The 21,290-nt window shown below is 37.5% G+C and overlaps 1 protein-coding gene and 1 pseudogene across 7 annotated transcripts in view; one reads left to right on the forward strand and one right to left on the reverse strand.

Moving 5' to 3' along the window:
• Positions 1 to 21,290, forward strand: part of UBR3 (ubiquitin protein ligase E3 component n-recognin 3) — a 268,922-nt gene that overhangs the window by 238,815 nt on the left and 8,817 nt on the right. For all 7 annotated transcript variants that reach the window (XR_012421203.1, XM_005573426.4, XM_005573427.4 and 4 more), the window contains 3 exons: positions 465 to 572; positions 707 to 832; positions 18,935 to 19,114. Coding sequence is in view for 6 of the 7 variants with exons in the window: in XM_005573426.4 (XP_005573483.1) it covers positions 465 to 572; positions 707 to 832; positions 18,935 to 19,114 (414 nt within the window). In the remaining variant the exon portion in view is untranslated. The remainder of the gene's footprint in view (positions 1 to 464; positions 573 to 706; positions 833 to 18,934; positions 19,115 to 21,290) is intronic.
• Positions 9,999 to 10,385, reverse strand: LOC123567911 (mitochondrial pyruvate carrier 2 pseudogene; annotated as a pseudogene).

Raw genomic sequence — 21,290 nt, forward strand, 5'->3', positions numbered from 1 at the left:
TTAAATTTGTCACATTCACTGCTTAGAAAATGTTTTTTAAGTTAGTATTCCATTTTTTAGGTAACTCCCTCACTCTTGTTGGTCATTTCTAGTTTCTTGCTGTAATAGTGCTGTAATAGATGTCTTGTACATACAGCTATTTTTTTTTCTTTTGGATTATATCCCAGGAAAGAATTCCCAGGGGTGGGAGTTACTGGGTCAAAAAACATGACTTACATATGTTTATTTACATATAATTATGTAATTTATAAGCTGTCTTTTAAAGAAGTATTGGAATAGCTTTGACCACCTACCCAGTTTCATTGTGAATCCAGAGGTGTACAGTTTTACCCAAATTTTGAAGAAGCTCATATGCTTGAAAAATAATATGATCACAGTTTTACTCTACTCATTAAAAATTACTTCCAATGTAAATTTCTTATAATTTTCAATGACCAGTGTAACTTATATTTTAATTTTTTCAGAGTACATGTGATGCAGAAAAGTCTTATGAAGTGTTACTGAGCTTTGTGATAAGTGAACTATCTAAAGGAAAGTTATACCATGAAGAAGGAACTCAGGAGTGTGCAATGGTATGCTTTTGCTAAAATCAGATGTAGTGGTTATTTAGTAAAAAATTTACATTTTCTTGCCATTATGAAAGTAATTTTTGAAAACTCTTATTTATTGTAGACTGACTTGTTCTAATTTTCTTTTTTAACTTTAGGTTAACCCTATTGCTTGGTCTCCTGAATCCATGGAAAAGTACTTACAGGACTTCTGCTTACCTTTTCTCAGAATCACCAGCCTTCTTCAGCACCATCTTTTTGGGGAAGATTTACCTAGCTGCCAGGTAGATAATTTGGGATAGGTAGGAGGGAGCTTTTTTGTTTTATTTTAGACGGAGTCTCTCTCTGTTACCCAGGCTGGAGTGCAGTGGCACAATCTCGGTTTACTGCAACCTCCGCCTCCCAGGTTCATGCGATCCTCCTCCCTCAGCCCCCCTAGTAGCTGGGATTACAGGCACACACCACCATGCCCAGCTAATTTTTGTATTTGTAGTAGAGACAGGGTTTTCACCATGTTGGCCAGGCTGATCTCAAGACTCCTGACCTCAGGTGATCCACCTGCCTTGGCCTTCCAAAGTGCTAGAATTACAGGTGTGAGCCACTGCATCAGCCAAGCCTTGTTTTTATAGTAAGCTATTTTGTTTTAAATATACTGATATGTAGTGTAGTACATATGTAACTCATATGACTATATGTTAGTCTAGATTAAAGGAATAAATATTTAGGATATTTACTATTTTTGTTGTATTTGTTAACATCCACCCATTTTTATGATAATATTACTAATGTTGGATATTTGAGCAGCTTTGGATTAGATCAATGATACATTCCCAGTACCTGATGAATAGGATCATAGGATTCAGTGTTATTGACATTTGTATCCCTAACATCATCTGCTTTTAATATTCTTTTAAAAGTTATGTTGGTCAGAAAACTGGTTGTTTGAAGTTATGACGGCATTTATAGCAGTATTCAGTTTGTAACCAGTTGTATTAAAATGGGTGAATGAATTATCACTGGTTTAATCTATTTCATAAAACTGTGGATTGATATGAGTGGGCAAGAAAATGACAGGGTAGGAAACCAGAAGGTAAGTAAACCCAAACTGTGCTTATAGGAATGTGATCCTGACTTATCTGCCATTCAGTTCTAGGGAATTTGATGTGGAAATTAAACATTTATCATATTTATGGCCTTTGAATCCTGAAGTATTTTAGAATTAAGCAGTTTTGTGCTCCCTCTTTCTTAAGTAATTCATCATTACATTAAATAGTTAGAATTCTTTGGTTTTTATCAAGTGCTTCAAGATAAATGCTGCACATTTGTCACCAAAACATTCTTTTTAGAGTTATAAGATGTTGAACAAATTCTTAGAATAACCATTCATTAGATATTTTCTTTCATAGTTTTAAAATTTTATATTTTAAAAAAGTGTGTTTGTTTCTGGCATATGAGCATCCTCAAGCATGGAGAAGTGTAACCGAACAAAATCAACTTCTTTTACCACCTGTACTTTTTTCACATTTAAAGGCTTTGGTTCTCTCTGTTCTTCTTACCTTATGGCTTATTTTGTTATTAGTTTTTATGAGAGTATTTTTTGCCCATAAGTTGGAAAGTATGTGGAGGCAGAAGCTCTTGAGCTGGGCATTGAAAGTTGGTCTGGTGTTTGAGTGTACAGTGATGCCTGTAGTGGAATACCACATGTGCTTAGACCAAGAAAGAAATACATTCAATATAGTGCATAAAAAGGAACAATGTGACATGGTGAAGAAAGAGATTAAAATATAGTTGTAATGGATCTTGAATTTCACATGAATGAATTTGGACCATTGAAAGATGTTAGACAAAAATATGATATGACTCAAATTTTGTTTCAGGATAAAACCTCATTCTAGTATAAGACAGATTGTGAAGAATAGACAGATGGGAACAGAAAGACCAGTTAGGAAAGGACATACTGGGAATAATTTTCGTATAAAGAGTAAGGAAAGGATCCAGTTTCAGCTTTCTACTTAGGGCCAGCCAATTTTCCCAGCACCATTTATTAAATAGGGAATCCTTTCTCCATTTCTTGCTTTTGTCAGGTTTGTCAAAAATCAGATGGCTATAGATGTGAGGTATTATTTCTGAGGGCACTGTTCTATTCCATTGGTCTATATCTCTGTTTTGGTACCAGTACCATGCTGTTTTGGTTACTGTAGCCTTGTAGTATAGTTTGAAGTCAGGTAGCATGATGCCTCCAGCTTTGTCCTTTTGGCTTAGGATTGTCTTGGCAATGCGGGGTCTTTTTTGGTTCCATATGAACTTTAAAGCAGTTTTTTCCAACTCTGTGAAGAAAGTCATTGGTAGCTTAATGGGGATGGCATTGAATCTATAAATTACCTTGGGCAGTATGGCCATTTTCACAATATTGATTCTTCCTATCCATGAGCATGGTATGTTCTTCCATTTGTTTGTGTCCTCTTTTATTTCACTGAGCAGTGGTTTGTAGTTCTCCTTGAAGAGGTCCTTTACATCCGTAAGTTGGATTCCTAGGTATTTTATTCTCTTTGAAGCTATTGTGAATGGGAGTTCATTCATGATTTGGCTCTCTGTTTGTCTGTTACTGGTGTATAAGAATGCTTGTGATTTTTGCACATTGATTTTGTATCCTGAGACTTTGCTGAAGTTGCTTATCAGCTTAAGGAGATTTTGGACTGAGAAGATGGGGTTTTCTAAATATACAATCATGTCATCTGCAAACAGGGATAATTTGACTTCTTCTTTTCCTAACTGAATACCCTTGATTTCTTTCTCTTGCCTGATTGCCCTAGCCAGAACTTCCAACACTATGTTGAATAGGAGTGGTGAGAGAGGGCATCCCTGTCTTGTGCCAGTTTTCAAAGGGAATGCTTCCAGTTTTTGCCCATTCAGTATGATATTGGCTGTGGGTTTGCCATAAATAGCTCTTACTATTTTGAGATAAGTTCCATCAATACCGAATTTATTGAGAGTTTTTAGCATGAAGGGCTGTTGAATTTTGTCAAAGGCCTTTTCTGCATCTATTGAGATAATCATGTGGTTTGTGTCTTTGGTTCTGTTTATATGCTGGATTATGTTTATTGATTTGCGTATGTTGAACCAGCCTTGCACCCCAGGGATGAAGCCCACTTGATCATGGTGGATAACCTTTTTGATGTGCTGCTGGATTTGGTTTTCCAGTATTTTACTGAGGATTTTTGCATCGATATTCATCAGGGATATTAGTCTAAAATTCTCTTTTTTTGTTGTATCTCTGTCAGGCTTTGGTATCAGGATGATGTTGGCCTCATAAAATGAGTTAGGGAGGATTCCCTCTTTTTCTATTGATTGGAATAGTTTCAGAAGGAATGGTACCAACTCCTCCTTGTCCCTCTGGTAGAATTCGGCTGTGAATCCGTCTGGTCCTGGACTTTTTTTGGTTGGTAGGCTATTAATTATTGCCTCAATTTCAGAGCCTGCTCTTGGTCTGTTCAGGGATTCAACTTCTTCCTGGTTTAGTCTTGGGAGAGTGTAAGTGTCCAGGAAATTATCCATTTCTTCTAGGTTTTCTAGTTTATTTGCATAGAGGTGTTTATAATATTCTCTGATAGTAGTTTGTATTTCTGTGGGGTTGGTGGTGATATCCCCTTTTTCATTTTTTATTGCGTCTATTTGATTCTTCTCTCTTTTCTTCTTTATTAATCTTGCTAGCGGTCTATCAATTTTGTTGATCTTTTCAAAAAACCAACTCCTGGATTCATTGATTTTTTGGAAGGTTTTTTGTGTCTCTATCTCCTTCAGTTCTGCTCTGATCTTCGTTATTTCTTGCCTTCTGCTAGCATTTGAATGTGTTTGCTCTTGCTTCTCTAGTTCTTTTAATTGTGATGTTAGGGTGTCAATTTTAGATCTTTCCTGCTTTCTCTTGTGGGTATTTAGTGCTATAAATTTCCCTCTACACGCTGCTTTAAATGTGTCCCAGAGATTCTGGTATGATGTATCTTTGTTCTCATTGGTTTCAAAGAACATCTTTATTGCTGCCTTCATTTCGTTGTGTACCCAGTAGTCATTCAGGAGCAGGTTGTTCAGTTTCCATGTAGTTGAGTGGTTTTGATTGAGTTTCTTAGTCTTGAGTTCTAGTTTGATTGCATTGTGGTCTGAGAGACAGTTTGTTATAATTTCTGTTCTTGTACATTTGCTGAGGAGTGCTTTACTTCCAACTATGTGGTCGATTTTGGAATAAGTGCGATGTAGTGCTGAGAAGAATGTATATTCTGTTGATTTGGGGTGGAGAGTTCTGTAGATGTCTATTAGCTCTGCTTGGTGCAGAGTTGAGTTAAATTCCTGGATATCCTTGTTAACTTTCTGTCTCGTTGTTCTGTCTAATGTTGACAGTGGGGTCTTAAAATCTCCCATTATTATTGTATGGTTGTCTAAGTCTCTTTGTAAGTGTCTAAGGACTTGCTTTATGAATCTGAGTGCTCCTGTATTGGGTGCATATATATTGAGGATAGTTAGCTGTTCCTGATGAATTGATCCCTTTACCATTATGTAATGGCCTTCTTTGTCTCTTTTGATCTTTGATGGTTTAAAGTCTGTTTTATCAGAGACTAGGATTGCAATCCCTGCTTTTTTTTGTTTTCCATTTGCTTGGTAGATCTTCCTCCATCCCTTTATTTTGAGCCTGTGTGTATCTCTGCATGTGAGATGGGTCTCCTGAATACAGCAAACTGATGGGTCTTGACTCTTTATCCAATTTGCCAGTCTGTGTCTTTTAATTGGACCATTTAGTCCATTTACATTTAAGGTTAATATTGTTATGTGTAAACTTGATCCTGTCATTGTGATATTAGCTGGTTATGTTGCTCACTAGTTGATGCAGTTTCTTCCTAGCATCGACGGACTTTACATTTTGACATGTTTTTGCAATGACTGGTACCGGTTGTTCCTTTCCATGTTTAGTGCTTCCTTCAGGATCTCTTGTAGGGCAGGCCTGGTGATGACAAAATCTCTAAGCATTTGCTTATCTGTAAAGGATTTTATTTATCCTTCACTTATGAAACTTAGTTTGCCTGGATATGAAATTCTGGGTTGAAAATTCTTTTCTTTAAGAATGTTGAATATTGGCCCCCCTGTCTTCTGTCTTAGAGAGTTTCTGCCGAGAGATCTGCTGTTAGTCTGATGGGCTTCCCTTTGTGTGTAACCCGACCTTTCTCTCTGGCTGCCCTTAACATTTTTTCCTTCATTTCAACTTTGGTGAATCTGACAGTTATCTGTCTTGGAGTTGCTCTTCTAGAGGAGTATCTTTGTGGCGTTCTCTGTATTTCCTAAATATGAATGTTGGCCTGCTTTACTAGGTTGGGGAAGTTCTCCTGGATGATATCCTGCAGAGTGTTTTCCAACTTGGTTCCATTTTCCCTGTCACTTTCAGGCACCCCAATCAGACGTAGATTTGGTCTTTTCACATAATCCCATATTCTTGGAGGCTTTGTTCATTTCTTTTTACTCTTTTTTCTCTATACTTCTCGCTTCATTTCATTCATTTGATCTTCAGTTGCTGATACTGTTTCTTCCAGTTGATGGAGTCAGTTACTGAAGCTTGTGCATTTGTCACGTAGTTCTCGTGTCATGGTTTTCATCGCTCTCTGTTCTTTTATAGTCTTCTCTGCATTGATTATTCTAGTTATCCATTTATCCATTCTCTTTTCATGGTTTTTAGTTTCTTTGCGCTGGTTACGTAGTTCCTCCTTTAGCTCTGAGAAGTTTGATCGACTGAAGCCTTCTTCTCCCAACTTGTCAAAGTCATTCTCCGTCCAGCTTTGTTCCGTTGCTGGTGATGAGCTACGTTCCTTTGAAGGGGGAGATGTGCTCTGATTTTTTGAACTTCCAGCTTTTCTGCACTGCTTTTTCCCCATCTTTGTGGTTTTATCTGCCTTTGGTCTTTGATGATGGTGTGGGTGTCCTTTCTGTTTGTTAGTTTTCCTTCTAACAGTCAGACCCTCAGCTGTAGGTCTGTTGGAATTTGCTTGAGGTCCACTCCAGACCCTGTTTTCCTGGGTATCAGCAGCGGAGGCTGCAGAAGATAGAATATTGCTGAACACCGAGTGTTGCTGTCTGTCTGATTCTTACTCTGGAAGCTTTGTCTCAGAGATGTACCCAGCTGTGTGAGGTGAGGTGTTGGTCTGCACCTAGTGGGGGATGTCCCACAGTTAGGCTACTCAGGGGTCAGGGACCCACTTACGCAGGCAGTCTGTCCATTCTCAGATATCAACCTCCATGCTGGGAGAACCACTGCTCAACCTCCGTGCTGGGAGAACCACTACTCTCTTCAGAGCTGTCAGACAGGGACTTTACATCTGCAGAGGTTTCTGCTGCTTTTTGTTTAGCTATGCCCTGTCCCCAGAGGTGGAGTCTACAGAGGCAGGCAGGCCTCCTTGAGCTGTGGTGGGCTCCACCCAATTCGAGCTTCCCAGCAGCTTTGTTTATCTACTTAAGCCTCAGCAATGGTGGGCGCCCCTCCCCCAGCCTTTCTGCAGCCTTGCAGTTAGATCTCAGACTGCTGTGCTAGCAATGAGGGAGGCTCTGTGGGCGTGGGACCCTCCAGGCCAAGTGTGGGATATAATGTGGTGTGCAGTTTGCTAAGACCCTTGGTAAAGCACAGTATTAGGGTGGGAGTTACCCGATTTTCCAGGTGTTGTGTGTCTCAGTTTCCCTTGGCTAGGAAAAGGAATTCCCTTCTCCCTTGTGCTTCCCAGGTGAGGTGATGCCTTGTCCTGCTTCAGCTCTTGCTGGTTGGGCTGCACCTGCTGACCAGCACTGACTGTCTGACATGCCCCAGTGAGATGAACCTGGTACCTCAGGTGAAAATGCAGAAATCACCCATTGTCTGTGTTGCTCACGCTGGGAGCTGGAGGCTGGAGCTGTTCCTATTCAGCCATCTTGGGCGCCCCCAGCAATACATTTTTTAATCAAACATTTTGTTAAGCATAGCAAATAATCAAGAATGGTAAGTAGATGTTCTAACACAGCAAGCTTGTGCTCCACAGTAATCTATTAGACTTCCTAATTTAGTGAAATATCTTAGTCTAGCACTATTTCTACTACCATGTTAGGACTAATGATAGTAACCTACATAGTTCCCTTATCTTTTCTCTCTTCTTAAATGAATCTGTCTCTTTTATTCTCTAACTCTGGAATTCTAAATAGAGCAGCTTCATGTAACTTCTAAGTTCCATAGCATTGTTTGTAGTTTGTGTTATGTGCATTTTTATTGGAAGAAAATAGTTATAAGATTCTCACAGGGCCTTATTATCTAGCCCCCCCCCCCACCTCCATAAAACTTGAAGAACATTAATATATCTCCTTTATTTTTTTCTTCTTCTGTCAAAGTAATTTTCCCATGAAAAATGATAGCTAGCATGTAGTACACATTGACTACATGCTAAGTACTGTTTAAGTGCTTTGCATTTTTATCCTTTTAAACTTCATTATAGGCCAGGCGCGGTGGCTCATGCCTGTAATCCCAGCACTTTGGCAGGCCGAGGCAGGCAGATCATGAGTTCAGGAGATCGAGACCATCCTGGCTAACATGGTGAAACCCCACCTCTACTAAAAATACAAAAATTAGCTGGGCGTCTGTAATCCCAGCTACTCGGGAGGCTAAGGCAGGAGAATGGCGGGAACCCGGGAGGCGGAGCTTGCAGTGAGCCGAGATCGCACCACTGCACTCCAGCCTGGGAGACAGAGCGAGACTCCGTCTCTAAAAATAATAAAATAATAATAATAATAATAAACTTCATTATAACTGAGAGGTAGCTGTTATCATTTTCCAGACAAGGAAGCAGGCGCACAGAGATGAGGTAACTTAAGATTCACACCTTGTAAGTAAAAGCAGGCAGAATTTGAAAACATTTAGTTTGAACCCTGACCCTACACTACTAACATCTGGACCCAGGCTACGCTGTTTTTTGCCACACAAAAGCATTTTTTGAGAAATATAGGTAATTTTCTAGTATTAAATCTGTAAAAACTACTATAATATTGCTTACTGTACTCGCTTTGATCTCAATCTATCAAAACTCCACTGGAGACATTTCTTATAATAATATGGTGATCTATTTATTGGTAGTTGGATATACATAATGGGATAGCAAAAAATTAAAACATCTTAAGCATTAATCAATGAGAAATTGGCTAAATTATGGTTTATTCATACAATGGAATACTCTGTAGTAAAGAATAGAAAGTTTTCTATATTGTTACATAGAAAGAGCTCAGAGATGAATAACTAAAGGTAAGGCATAAATTCAGATAGGGGAGAAATAGTGGTATTTATATTGCTTATATATGTGTAAGATATTCTGGAAAGATACATAAATTACGTCTAGTCGTAGAAGTTGGGGTAGTGAATGTAAGATTTGGAGAAGATGGTGAAGAGACTTTTTTGCTAATGATATATTTTTTTACTTTTGATTTCTAAACAGCATAGATACATTATTGCAACAATTAAATTTACAGAAAATAAAAAATGTATTTTGGGGGGAATAAGTAATGTTTTCACATTTTTCAACATTCAAACAGTGCAAAAAGACTATGAAAAAATTTCCCTTTTACCCCTTTCCCTAGCCACTCAGTAGTTGCTATCAATCACTATCCGTTTCCTTTTTATTATTCCATAGACATTTTATGCCTATACAAATTCATGGGTGTGAAGGTATATATTTTTTTCTTTTAGCTCCCTTTTTGCACACTGTTCTACACCTTGCATTTTTCTGCTATTAATATATTTTGGAGACCATTTCATATTCAGTACATGAAGATCTTCCTCATTCTGTTTCACAGCTTCAGAACATTTCATTATATGATATATTGAGTGTATTTAATCAGTCCACTGTTAATAAACATTGGGATTATTTCTAATCCTTTGCCATTGATAAATGATACCACAGTGAATAATAGTACATATATGTTATTTTGCATTTTTTCAATTATATTTTTAGGATAAATTCTTAGGAGTGATTTGCTGTGTCAACAGTTGCATACATTTATAGTTTTAATGGTTATTGTAAAACTGCCCTTCATTGAGTTTTACCAATTTATGTGAATACCAGTAATGTGTAAGTTACCCTATTATAAGTTACTTTGTGTTATAAAACTATTTGATCTTTGAGCTCTTTTGTCTGGGTACAAAAGATCACTCAGTGTAGCAACTCAGTGTAGTTTTAATTTCTCCTGATGTTGAGCATTTTCCATAGTTGAGCCGTTTGTATTTTTTTTTTTTTTACTGTTATTAAAACTTCATTTTTCTATTGAATCAAGCGCTAGCTACCAGTTACAGTTAGTTTTATTGTGCCTTCCAAACGCACAGTTAGCTTTGCTTTATCAATAACCAAATAATAAACTAGGTCCCAATGGTTATGTCCACATCCAGACTGTTCAGGTGATCAGGAACTCTTTTTATTTGTGTGCTTTAGCTTTTAGTTCTTGGTTATATCTCCAAATACGAAAAAGCTGAGAGGCTCCTGCTGTCCCCACAAAGAAATTAACAGCAAACAGATTCCAATTTTTTGGAATAATTACAAGTGAGTATCTTGACCAAATAAACCCTGTAGCCATCAGAACAGCAGATTGAGCTGTGCTAAGTTTTTCTGCAGGTCTGGCCATATCAGCCAATCCAGCACACACCAACCCCCATTTCATAATTGGAGCCCAGAAAAAAATTGTTCTGGGACCTGCTGGATGGTTATACAACGGCCTCAATTTCTCGGGCAGCATCAGTTCCACTTTATCGAGGAGCTGGTGGTAGGTGGCCCGCAGGCCTCGGGCACCGGAGGCCGACATCGCCGCCGACGGATCGTGAGCAGCCAGGTGGGAGCGTGGCTCGATTCTCGTCCCCAGCTGACAACGAAGTGGAGCTAGTCCCTTTTCCTTGCCACGACGCCTGGCGTCCGCCTCTCGCCTGGAAAGCCCTTCCCGTGGCTCTCCCTGCCCCGCTGTGAACCAAAAAGCTGAGGTCCGCGGCCCGCGCCCGGCGCCCCGCGAAGGTTGAGGGGGCGGAGGCTGCCAACGGCCCGCCCCTGGCCCGCTCCTGGTCCGCAGCCCGCCGGGTGAAGGAGAGAGGGAGGAGGAGCCTTGGCAACAGGTGTCAAAACAATCACCTCACCGAGTCCACCCAGCGCCCTACTGGCAGCGAGCTTACGCAGGCTGAGCTGCCCGCCAGGATTGGCTCGCCCCGAGGCGTGGGCGGGGTCGAGCGGAAACCTCCTCTTTCTCTCCCCTCCCCCCACCCCGCACTCGAGGCCATGTTAGAGAAGGGAAAGTAAAGCTGCGCTGGTTCTTCTGCTCCTTAACTTTGATTAAGCAGACCTGTAGTTAAAATGGGCTTTTCGGGCCTTCAGTGCCTAAAGATGATGCTGCACCATTCTCTTCTTTTGACTGGAGGCTCGTGAGCGAGAGACTACAGAATTGAGTCGCTTCTCTCTCTACCCCTCTTTTATCCCTAGCGACTTAAGAATCTGGTTAGAGTGGCCCGAATGCCTTCTTCCAGGGTGAGAGCAGCCGCGCGGCACACACCAGCCTCAGTCCCCAGGGTGATCGTCATCTTGCGAGAAAAAGCCCATTTGTATTTTCTTTACTATGACACGCTTGTTATATAATACGTCTTTTGAAAATATTCGATTTTTTAAAAAGCCATCACCTCATGAGTTTTTCTTTGTTTAGAATAATGTCACCTTTGTCCAAGTCAAAAACTGAGAAAATTTTATTTTATAAATGTTTCTTGCAGTAGGTTTTTTTCATCTTAGTGACCAACATTTGGACTTAAGGTCTGCTTCATAGGAGAGGCCAAGTAATACTGAAATATATCCTATGAGGTCTAGGGGAAAAAATGTATTTATGTAGATCTTTGTTAATTTTTATTCATTGTTGTGTTTCCTATCATAAGCTGGAAAAATGTTGCTATTTTTCTACCATTGGCAGTTCCCATCTTCCCAAGTTATTTTGTGCATTACATGTAACAAATTCCCTCTCTCAATAGAGCGAGAAGATACAAAAATTGTAAACATACATGCACAAAATAACAGTGCTCCAAATTACATAAATAAATGACAGAATTGAAGGAAGAAATAGACAAATCTATAGTTATAGCTGGAGACTTCAATGTGCCTTCTTAGTAAGCAATAACAAGTAGAGAGCAAATCAACTAGGATAAAAGAGACCTGAACAACACTATTATGACATAACTACATCTATAACTTCTCCAACAAACAGTAGAATATATATTATATACAACTACATATGGAATATCGTTCATTAGAATAAACCATATGTCAAGTCGTAAAGTATCAATTTTCAAAGAAGTTATAGAGCATTTTTTGACCACACAGAATTAAATTAGAAATTAGTAACAGAAAATCATCAAATCTGTGATAAGCATCATAATTCTAAGTAATTTATGGATCAAAGCAGAAATCACAAGGAAATTAGAAAAGATCTTTTTTCCTTTTTTTTGAGACAGCGTTTCCCTCTGTTGCCCAGGCTCAAGTGCAGTCGTGTGATCTCAGCTGACTGCAACCTCTGCTGCCTGGGTTCAAGCAATTCTCCTCCCTCAGAGTCCTGAATAGCTGGGATTACAGGTGCCCAACACCATGCCTGGCTAATTTTTTTATTTTTAGTAGAGATGGGGTTTCACCACGTTGGGCAGGCTGGTCTTGAACTCCTGACCTCAAGTGACCCACCCACCTTGACCTCCCAAAGTGCTGGGATTACAGGCATGAGCCACCTCACCCAGCCTAGAAAATATTTTTAACTGAGTAAAAATGTAAACACAATATACTGAAATTGTGGGATCCAGCTAAAGCAGTTCTTAGAGGGATATTTGTCACTTCAAATACTTTTTTTAAAAAAAGAAGGGCCAGGTACAGTGGCTCACGCCTGTAATCCCAGCATTTTGGGAGGCCGAGGAGTTTGAGACCAGCCTGGCCAATATGGTAAAACCCTGTTTCTACTAAAAATACAAACATTAGCTGGGCATGGTGGTGCGCACCTGTAGTCCCAGCTACTCAGGAGGCTAAGGCAGGATAATCACGTGAACTTGGGAGGCGGAGGTTGCAGTGAACAGAGATTGCACCACTGCACTCCAGCCTGGGCGACAGCGAGACTCTATCTCAATAAATAAATACATATATACATACATAAATACATAAAAATTAAAAAGAAATATCTAAATCATTATATAAGTTTCTACCATATGAAGCTAGAAATAGAGCAAATTAGACCTAAAGCAAATACAAGAAAGGAAATAATAAAAATCAGAACAGAAATCAATGAAGTTGTAATGGCAAAACAGTAGAGAAAATGAATGAGTCCAAAATCTGGTTCTTTGCAAAAGTCTGTAAAATGGATAAACCTAGATGACAAGAGCTCAGCTGAACTGGAAGAGAGCTGATTGATAAGAAAAAAAAAGGAGGTGGTACAAATTACCAATATCAGGAATGAAAGAGAAGAAGACATCCATATTGAGCCATAAGAGAATATATGGATAACATTTGGCAATAAATTTGACAACTTAGATAAAATGGATAAATTTCTTGAAAGATATAAATTACTAAAACTGACTCAAGAAGAAATAGAAAATTTGAATATATGTATACCAAGAAAATTTAATTTAGTTATCAAACTTACATAATTGTTACTCATCCAGAAAAGAAACATCAAGAACTTTATACCAACAAAGATAACATTGTGGTAAACTCTATGAGACATTTAAGGAAGAAATTGTACCAATACTCTTGAACCTATCTCAGAAAATAAAGGAAGAAGGAACACTTCTGAACTCAATTTATGAGGCCAGTTTTATCCTGATAGTTGAACCAGGCGTTATGAAAAAAACTACAAACCCATGTCTCCCATGAACATAGAAGCAAAAGCCTTCACAAAATATTAGCAATAGAAAGGATAATACACTATAACCAAATGGGTATTTTTCTTTTAGCTTTATTGAGGTACAAGAAATATTTGAGTTATAAATATTAAGGACAAGTAAAAATTATATATATTTATCATATACAATGTGTAATGTTTTGATATATGTATACATTGTATATGATGACCACAATCAGGCTAATTAACATATCCATCATCTCACATAGTTTTCTGATGAGAACATTTAAGATCTACTCTGTTAGCAAATTTCAAGTATACAATACAGTATTATTAAATATAGTCACCATGCTATACATTACCTCTCCAGAACTTATTCATCTTATAACAGAGTTTGTATCCTTTGACCAACATCTCCCCATTTCTCCCAGACCCTGGTAACCACCATTCTACTCTGCTTCTACTTTTCAAGATTCCAGTATGAGATCATGCAGTATTTGTCTCTCTGTGACTGGCTTATTTCTTTTAACATAATGTCCTTCAGATTCATTAATGTTGTGACAAATGACAGCATTTCCTTCTTTTCTTAGGTTGAGTAATATTTCATGTGTATACAGTCATCCCTCGCTATCTGTAGGGGATTTGTTCCAGGAACCTCCCCGCAGATACTAAAAGCCTTAGATGTTCAAGTCCCTTACATAAAATAGTGTAGTATTTGCTTATAACATATGCACACCCTCCCATATATTTTAAATCATCTCTACCCTAGATTACTTATAATACCTAATATAATATAAATGCTTTACAAATAATTATATTGTATTATTTGTATTTTATTTTTTTAAATATTTTTAATGTATGGCTGGTTGTGGAACTCATGAATACAGAGGGCTATTTCTTTATTCACTCATCCATCAATGGACACTTAGGTTCATTAACATCTTTGCTATTGTAAGTAATGCTGCATTGAACATGAGCATGACCAAATGGGTTTATCCTGGAATGCACAGTTGGTTTGACAACAAAAGTCAATTAATTTAGTTCACATATTAATTGGATAAATGGGAGAAAAACCATATGATCATTTCATTTGTCAAAGAAAACCATTTAGCAAAACCTAATGTCCTTTCATGGTAAAAACACTCACAAAGCTAGGAATAGAAGGGCATTTTCTCAGCCTGATAAAGAGCATATCAAAAACTCTTAGCTAACATCATACTTAATAGTGAAAGACAGGAACAAGATTGGAACAAGACAAGGATGCCTGCTCTCACCACTTTTAGTATTGTACTAAATTTTCTAGCAAGGCAGGTAGGCAAGAAAAAGAAAAAAAGACATCCAGATTGGAAAGGAAGAGGTGAAACAGTTTCTGTTTGCAAATAAAATGACCTTACCTCTAGAACACCATAAGGAATCTCCAAAGAAACCTGTTAGAGCTAATAAACAAGTTCAGCAAGGTTGTAGGATATAAGATAGATGTACAAAAATTTCATTGTATTTTTATACACTAGCAGCGAGCGATCTGAAAATGAAATTAATAATTCAATTTATAATAGGGGTGATGAAAATATTTTGGAATTAGATACTGGCAAGGGTTGCACAATTTCATGAATATACTGAAAACCACTGAATTGTATATATTAAAAGAGTAACATTTATGGTATGTGACTTATACCTAAAATTTTTTTCTAGCTGTGTGAAAAAAGACTTGTATCCAGAATGTGTCAAAAATTCTTTTAACTCAAGTGTAAGAAAACAAAAACCCAGCACAAAAGTGGGCAAAATACTTGAATAGATACTTCTTAAGAGAATATATATGAATGGCCAACAAGTAGATGAAAAGATACTCAACATCTTTGTTCATTAGAGAAGTACCAATTAATATCACAAGTGATAATACGAAGTGTTGGCGAGGATTTGAAGTCCTAGAAGTCTTATTCACTGGAATGCAAGATGGTATAGTCAATTTGGAAAAAGGTTAGCAGTTTTTAAAAATATTAAGCATATGCTTACTGTACAACCCAGCAGTTCTGCTAAGTATCAGCCAGAAGAAATGAAAACATATGTCTACATTTAGACTTCTAAATGAATGTTCAAAATAGCCTGATTCATAGTCAAAACCTGGAAACAACCATCAACAGGTGAATGCATGAACAAAATGTGGTATATAACATGAATGAGTCTCAAAATAAGTGAAAGAGGCCAGGTACAAAAGATTACATCCTGTATGATTTTATTTACATGAAGTTTTTAAAAAAGCCAAAACTATAATAGTAGAAATATCAGTGACTGCTTGGGTCCAAAGAGTAGGGGCCAGGATTGACTGCATAGGAACGTAAGCAAATTTTAAGGCGTGATGGAATTATTCTGAAACTATTGTGGTGGTGGTTGCATGACTATACATTTACCAAAATTCATTAAACTATACACAAAATGGTTGAATGTTATGGTATGTGGATTTATAGCTCAGTAAAGTTTTTTTAAATGCCTTCTTTAACTATATAAATGGAAGATTTGTAACTTTATTTCTAGAGATTTGAAAATTAACATCTTTCTCAGTCTGCATATTTTTCTTTTTCATCTGCATTTCTTCTTTGTAGTATATTTCAGAATTTTGTACTTAATGTGCATAATTAGTTTGGCAGACCTTTGTTGAATGTCTGCTATGTGCCAAGCGTTAGGAGGACAGAGTTCCTACTTCCAGAGAACTCACAATCTTATGGAGAAGGCAAATTTGTTTTTAAAGTAATTAATAGGAAACATAAATGCAAGAATAGAAGTGCTGACAAGGTATGGAAGAACTAATTATATCTGAATGGAGCTGGGTGGTCTGAGGTTTCATTAAATGGTGTCAGGGAAGGCTTCCCTAGTGAGCTGGAATTTGGAGGATAATAGGAATTGATTCCGTGCACAAGGGAGAGTAGACACATTAGCTTCCTATGTGGTCTTTCAGTTAAATAAAGAGGGATTGGGGAATATATTTCTGTGTTTATAAGACTAATAAGCTTCTTTAAAAATCAACTTTTAGGATATGAGTTCTTGGTCACTGATATATCTGGTACTTTCATTAGCAAATAGAGCTTCGGATTACCTGGCTACTAACAACCCCACCCCCCCTTTTTTTTTTTTAATTAATTTATTATTATTATTATACTTTAAGTTGTAGGGTACATGTGCATAACGTGCAGGTTTGTTACATATGTATACTTGTGCCATGTTGGTGTGCTGCACCCATCAACTCGTCAGCACCCATCAACTCGTCATTTACATCAGGTATAACTCCCAATGCAATCCCTCCCCCCTCCCCCCTCCCCATGACAGGCCCCTGTGTGTGATGTTCTCCTTCCTGAGTCCAAGTGATCTCATTGTTCAGTTCCCATCTATGAGTGAGAACATGCGGTGTTTGGTTTTCTGTTCTTGTGATAGTTTGCTAAGAATGATGGTTTCCAGCTGCATCCATGTCCCTACAAAGGATACAAACTCATCCTTTTTGATGGCTGCATAGTATTCCATGGTGTATATGTGCCACATTTTCTTAATCCAATCTGTCATGGATGGACATTTGGGTTGATTCCAAGTCTTTGTTATTGTGAATAGTGCTGCAGTAAACATACGAGTGCATGTGTCTTTATAGCAGCATAATTTATAATCCTTTGGGTATATACCCAGTAATGGGATGGCTGGGTCATATGGTACATCTAGTTCTAGATCCTTGAGGAATCGCCATACTGTTTTCCATAATGGTTGAACTAGTTTACAATCCCACCAACAGTGTAAAAGTGTTCCTATTTCTCCACATCCTCTCCAGCACCTGTTGTTTCCTGACTTTTTAATGATCGCCATTCTAACTGGTGTGAGATGGTATCTCATTGTGGTTTTGATTTGCATTTCTCTGATGGCCAGTGATGATGAGCATTTTTTCATGTGTCTGTTGGCTGTATGAATGTCTTCTTTTGAGAAATGTCTGTTCATATCCTTTGCCCACTTTTTGATGGAGTTGTTTGTTTTTTTCTTGTAAATTTGTTTGAGTTCTTTGTAGGTTCTGGATATTAGCCCTTTGTCAGATGAGTAGATTGCAAAAATTTTCTCCCATTCTGTAGGTTGCCTGTTCACTCTGATGGTAGTTTCTTTTGCTGTGCAGAAGCTCTTTAGTTTAATGAGATCCCATTTGTCAATTTTGGTTTTTGCTGCCGTTGCTTTTGGTGTTTTAGACATGAAGTCTTTGCCCATGCCTATGTCCTGAATGGTACTACCAAAAAAAGTCCAGGACCAGATGGATTCACAGCTGAATTCTACCAGAGGTACAAGGAGGAGTTGGTACCATTCCTTCTGAAACTATTCCAATCAATAGAAAAAGAGGGAATCCTCCCTAACTCATTTTATGAGGCCAACATCATCCTGATACCAAAGCCTGGCAGAGACACAACAAAAAAAGAGAATTTTAGACCAATATCCCTGATGAACATCGATGCAAAAATCCTCAATAAAATACTGGCAAACCGGATTCAGCAACACATCAAAAAGCTTATCCACCATGATCAAGTGGGCTTCATCCCTGGGATGCAAGGCTGGTTCAACATTCGCAAATCAATAAACATAATCCAGCATATAAACAGAACCAAAGACAAGAACCACATGATTATCTCAATAGATGCAGAAAAGGCTTTTGACAAAATTCAACAGCCCTTCATGCTAAAAACGCTCAATAAATTCGGTATTGATGGAACGTACCTCAAAATCATAAGAGCTATTTATGACAAACCCACAGCCAATATCATACTGAATGGGCAAAAACTGGAAAAATTCCCTTTGAAAACTGGCACAAGACAGGGATGCCCTCTCTCACCACTCCTATTCAACATAGTGTTGGAAGTTCTGGCTAGGGCAATTAGGCAAGAGAAAGAAATCAAGGGTATTCAGTTAGGAAAAGAAGAAGTCAAACTGTCCCTGTTTGCAGATGACATGATTGTATATTTAGAAAACCCCATTGTCTCAGCCCAAAATCTCCTTAAGCTGATAAGCAACCCCACCCCCCTTTTTAAAACTGATTTTGTTTCACACTTATTCAAAGTCTAGGCACGTTAATTAGCACCGTCTCTTGTGAATTTCGTGTTTTTACTGTTGTTCCTTATCCACACTGACAACCTACACGTTTTAAACCAGAAATACCTTTCTCTTTGCTCCAAATTAACATTTGCTTTCACAGAGTAGCTAGGTTCCATAGAACTATTAGATATGTAACGACTCTATTTAAAAAATAAATATATGAAAGCAGCAGATGACATTTAGGAGTTATATTTCAAAGAGATGTATTTTGAGGATATTTAGATATAACAGCTAGGAACCTTTTTCTCTCTTGTTTCTCCTACTCCCTTCATGTTTTTTCAGTTGACTCAGTTAAGAAAGTTTTATTGTCTTAAAGTAATTGATGAGGATGACCCTTAAAATCTATGTAATAGGAAATGTTCTTGATGAAATATTTTGAGAATTTTCTATTTCATGTCTAAAAGGAAGAAGAAGAATTTTCAGTTCTTGCCAGCTGCCTGGGACTTCTGCCAACATTTTACCAAACAGAACATCCATTCATCAGTGCCTCCTGTCTGGATTGGCCGGTTCCAGCATTTGATATTATAACTCAGTGGTGTTTTGAGATAAAATCGTTTACTGAAAGACATGCAGAACAAGGAAAGGTATGTTAAAAGAGTTGTACTAACTTGCCACGGTGGTGATATGCTAATAGGTAAGAGAATAATGAAGACTGTTAAATTTTAGGTCATCTGTGTTTGACAGCAATTATAAAACTTGATTAAATTGAAAAAATGGTTTACTTATGTAAATTGCATTTATGAGTATAATGGCAGAAGTATTTTAGCTAACAAAGATGAGGCATTAGTCAACACTTTTAGTTTGTTTGGGGTCAGCAGATTTTTATTGAACACCTTAAGTAATCATAGCATTAGACTTGGTAGATACAAAGGAATTATAAGATAGACAAGGAATTGTGTTTTTGTTTGAAGAACTGACTTATATTTTTAAAACAAATTGGACTAGCAGATCTAAAAGGTCATGTCTTTAACTTTAAAATTTGTTGGGCCTAGTGCTACTGGCTCAGCTAGTGAAAGGGTTTGTATTGAAGATGAATAGAGTGGGAACAGCAGTGAGTGGCTGTGTATGCCATGGTTGGAGGCTCAGAATTCTAGAACTACAGTTTTTAAAAAATTGAATAACGTGATGAAAGTATTTTGGGAAGTAATTCTGGTGTCTTTTTGGTGGATAAATTAAGGATAAAGGGAAGCCAGAAAATATTTAGGTGGTGAAGAAAATCTAGACTATTTTTCTGATTGTAAAACTTAGAAAGTAACTAATGTAAGAGACATTTGAGAAAAATATAGGACTTGGTGACCAGATGTACATGACTTTAAGATCTTGAACTCCAATCATTAGGAAAGTAGTGTCTAGTATATATAACTACAGTAGGAACATGATGTTGCTTAAACACCACTGATGATGCCCCATTGCCTGTGGAAGAAGGTACAGACTCCTTACATGGCATTCAAGGATCTTCACCATCTTGCTTGCCTTTCCATCTCATTGTATACCCCTCCTGTGCCATTACCTTGCTCAAATCACAAAAGCATGTTTCATAAATATGCTATACATTTTTAAACTTCTAGAACATTACTTATTGCTATTACTAAAGCAACCTTCCCACCCTTCTGTTGAATTAATAATCACTGTTTGCTAAGTAACATTTACTTTTGCTAAGATAAATGTGACTTCCTCCGTGAAGATTTGTCTGATAGTCCATCTTCCTTACATCCTAATCCCTTTTTTTCTGTTGTTCTATAAGGTTGTACTTTTTTGACTGTCTCTAACAGTTGGCATGTTTATTACATTTGTTTCTTTAATGTATCTGAATGCGGGCTCCATGAAGCAGAAATTGTTTCTTATTTATCCCCAGTTTCTAGAAAGTGTCTCATATAGACTAGTCACCTAATAAATATTTGTGGAACAATTAAGTTGTGGGGTGGTGTCATTGGCAGAAATAGAACTTGTGAAAGAGGAGCCAGGTTTCAGGGAAAATGAGAATTTTAATTTTGAACATCAAAAGGACAATAAAAAATTAATATTTCAGATGGATATGTCAGACGATTTAATTTTTAAAACATTGAAGTGAAAAATAAAAGCAAGATAAGCATAAGTTATAAATGTTTCTGCTTTTGTTCTTTTCCATTTTTTGCTGAAATCCTTAAAAAGATGCTATCTCATTTTATACCCTTTTTTTTAAAAAAAAAAAAGGAAAGGGAAATTCAAGAAGTTAACTGAACCTTGCATATTACATATACAAATATCTTCCTAATAATTTCTTTATTCACAGAGCATATAGCAATAATTTGACATCATACTTTGATGTCTGAAAACCTATGCAGAATGACATGGAGTAAGAGATGGGTATAACTGTAGAACCAAGGCAGGGAAAAAAGTAATGAGCACACCCAGAGTTTGTCTTCATATGAGCCATAGGTTAAAATCAAGCCTACATTTTAGATGAATGATTATTGGTATGTATGCTGATGGAAAACAATAATTTATCATTTTAAAATGTTTAATCTTTTTTATATAATTAGGTGATAATTATTTTAGAGGCAGTGTAGTAGACATTTGATTAGTTTATTAATTTATGCTAACACAGAATTTTTGCCAGTTATGTAAGTAGTGCACCACCATTTGACCTGCATCCCCACTTGTGTCCCTGCTCCACTCTTGTGTTCCTAACCCTGATCCTGACCCCTAGGTCAACCAGATTCTCTTTCTCAGGAAGGTTAATCTGTATAGAGAGACCTAGCAGGGTAAATGGTGACAGGA

The sequence above is a fragment of the Macaca fascicularis genome, chromosome 12 (genome assembly GCF_037993035.2).
Source record: "Macaca fascicularis isolate 582-1 chromosome 12, T2T-MFA8v1.1".
Classification (NCBI taxonomy): Eukaryota; Metazoa; Chordata; class Mammalia; order Primates; family Cercopithecidae; genus Macaca; species Macaca fascicularis.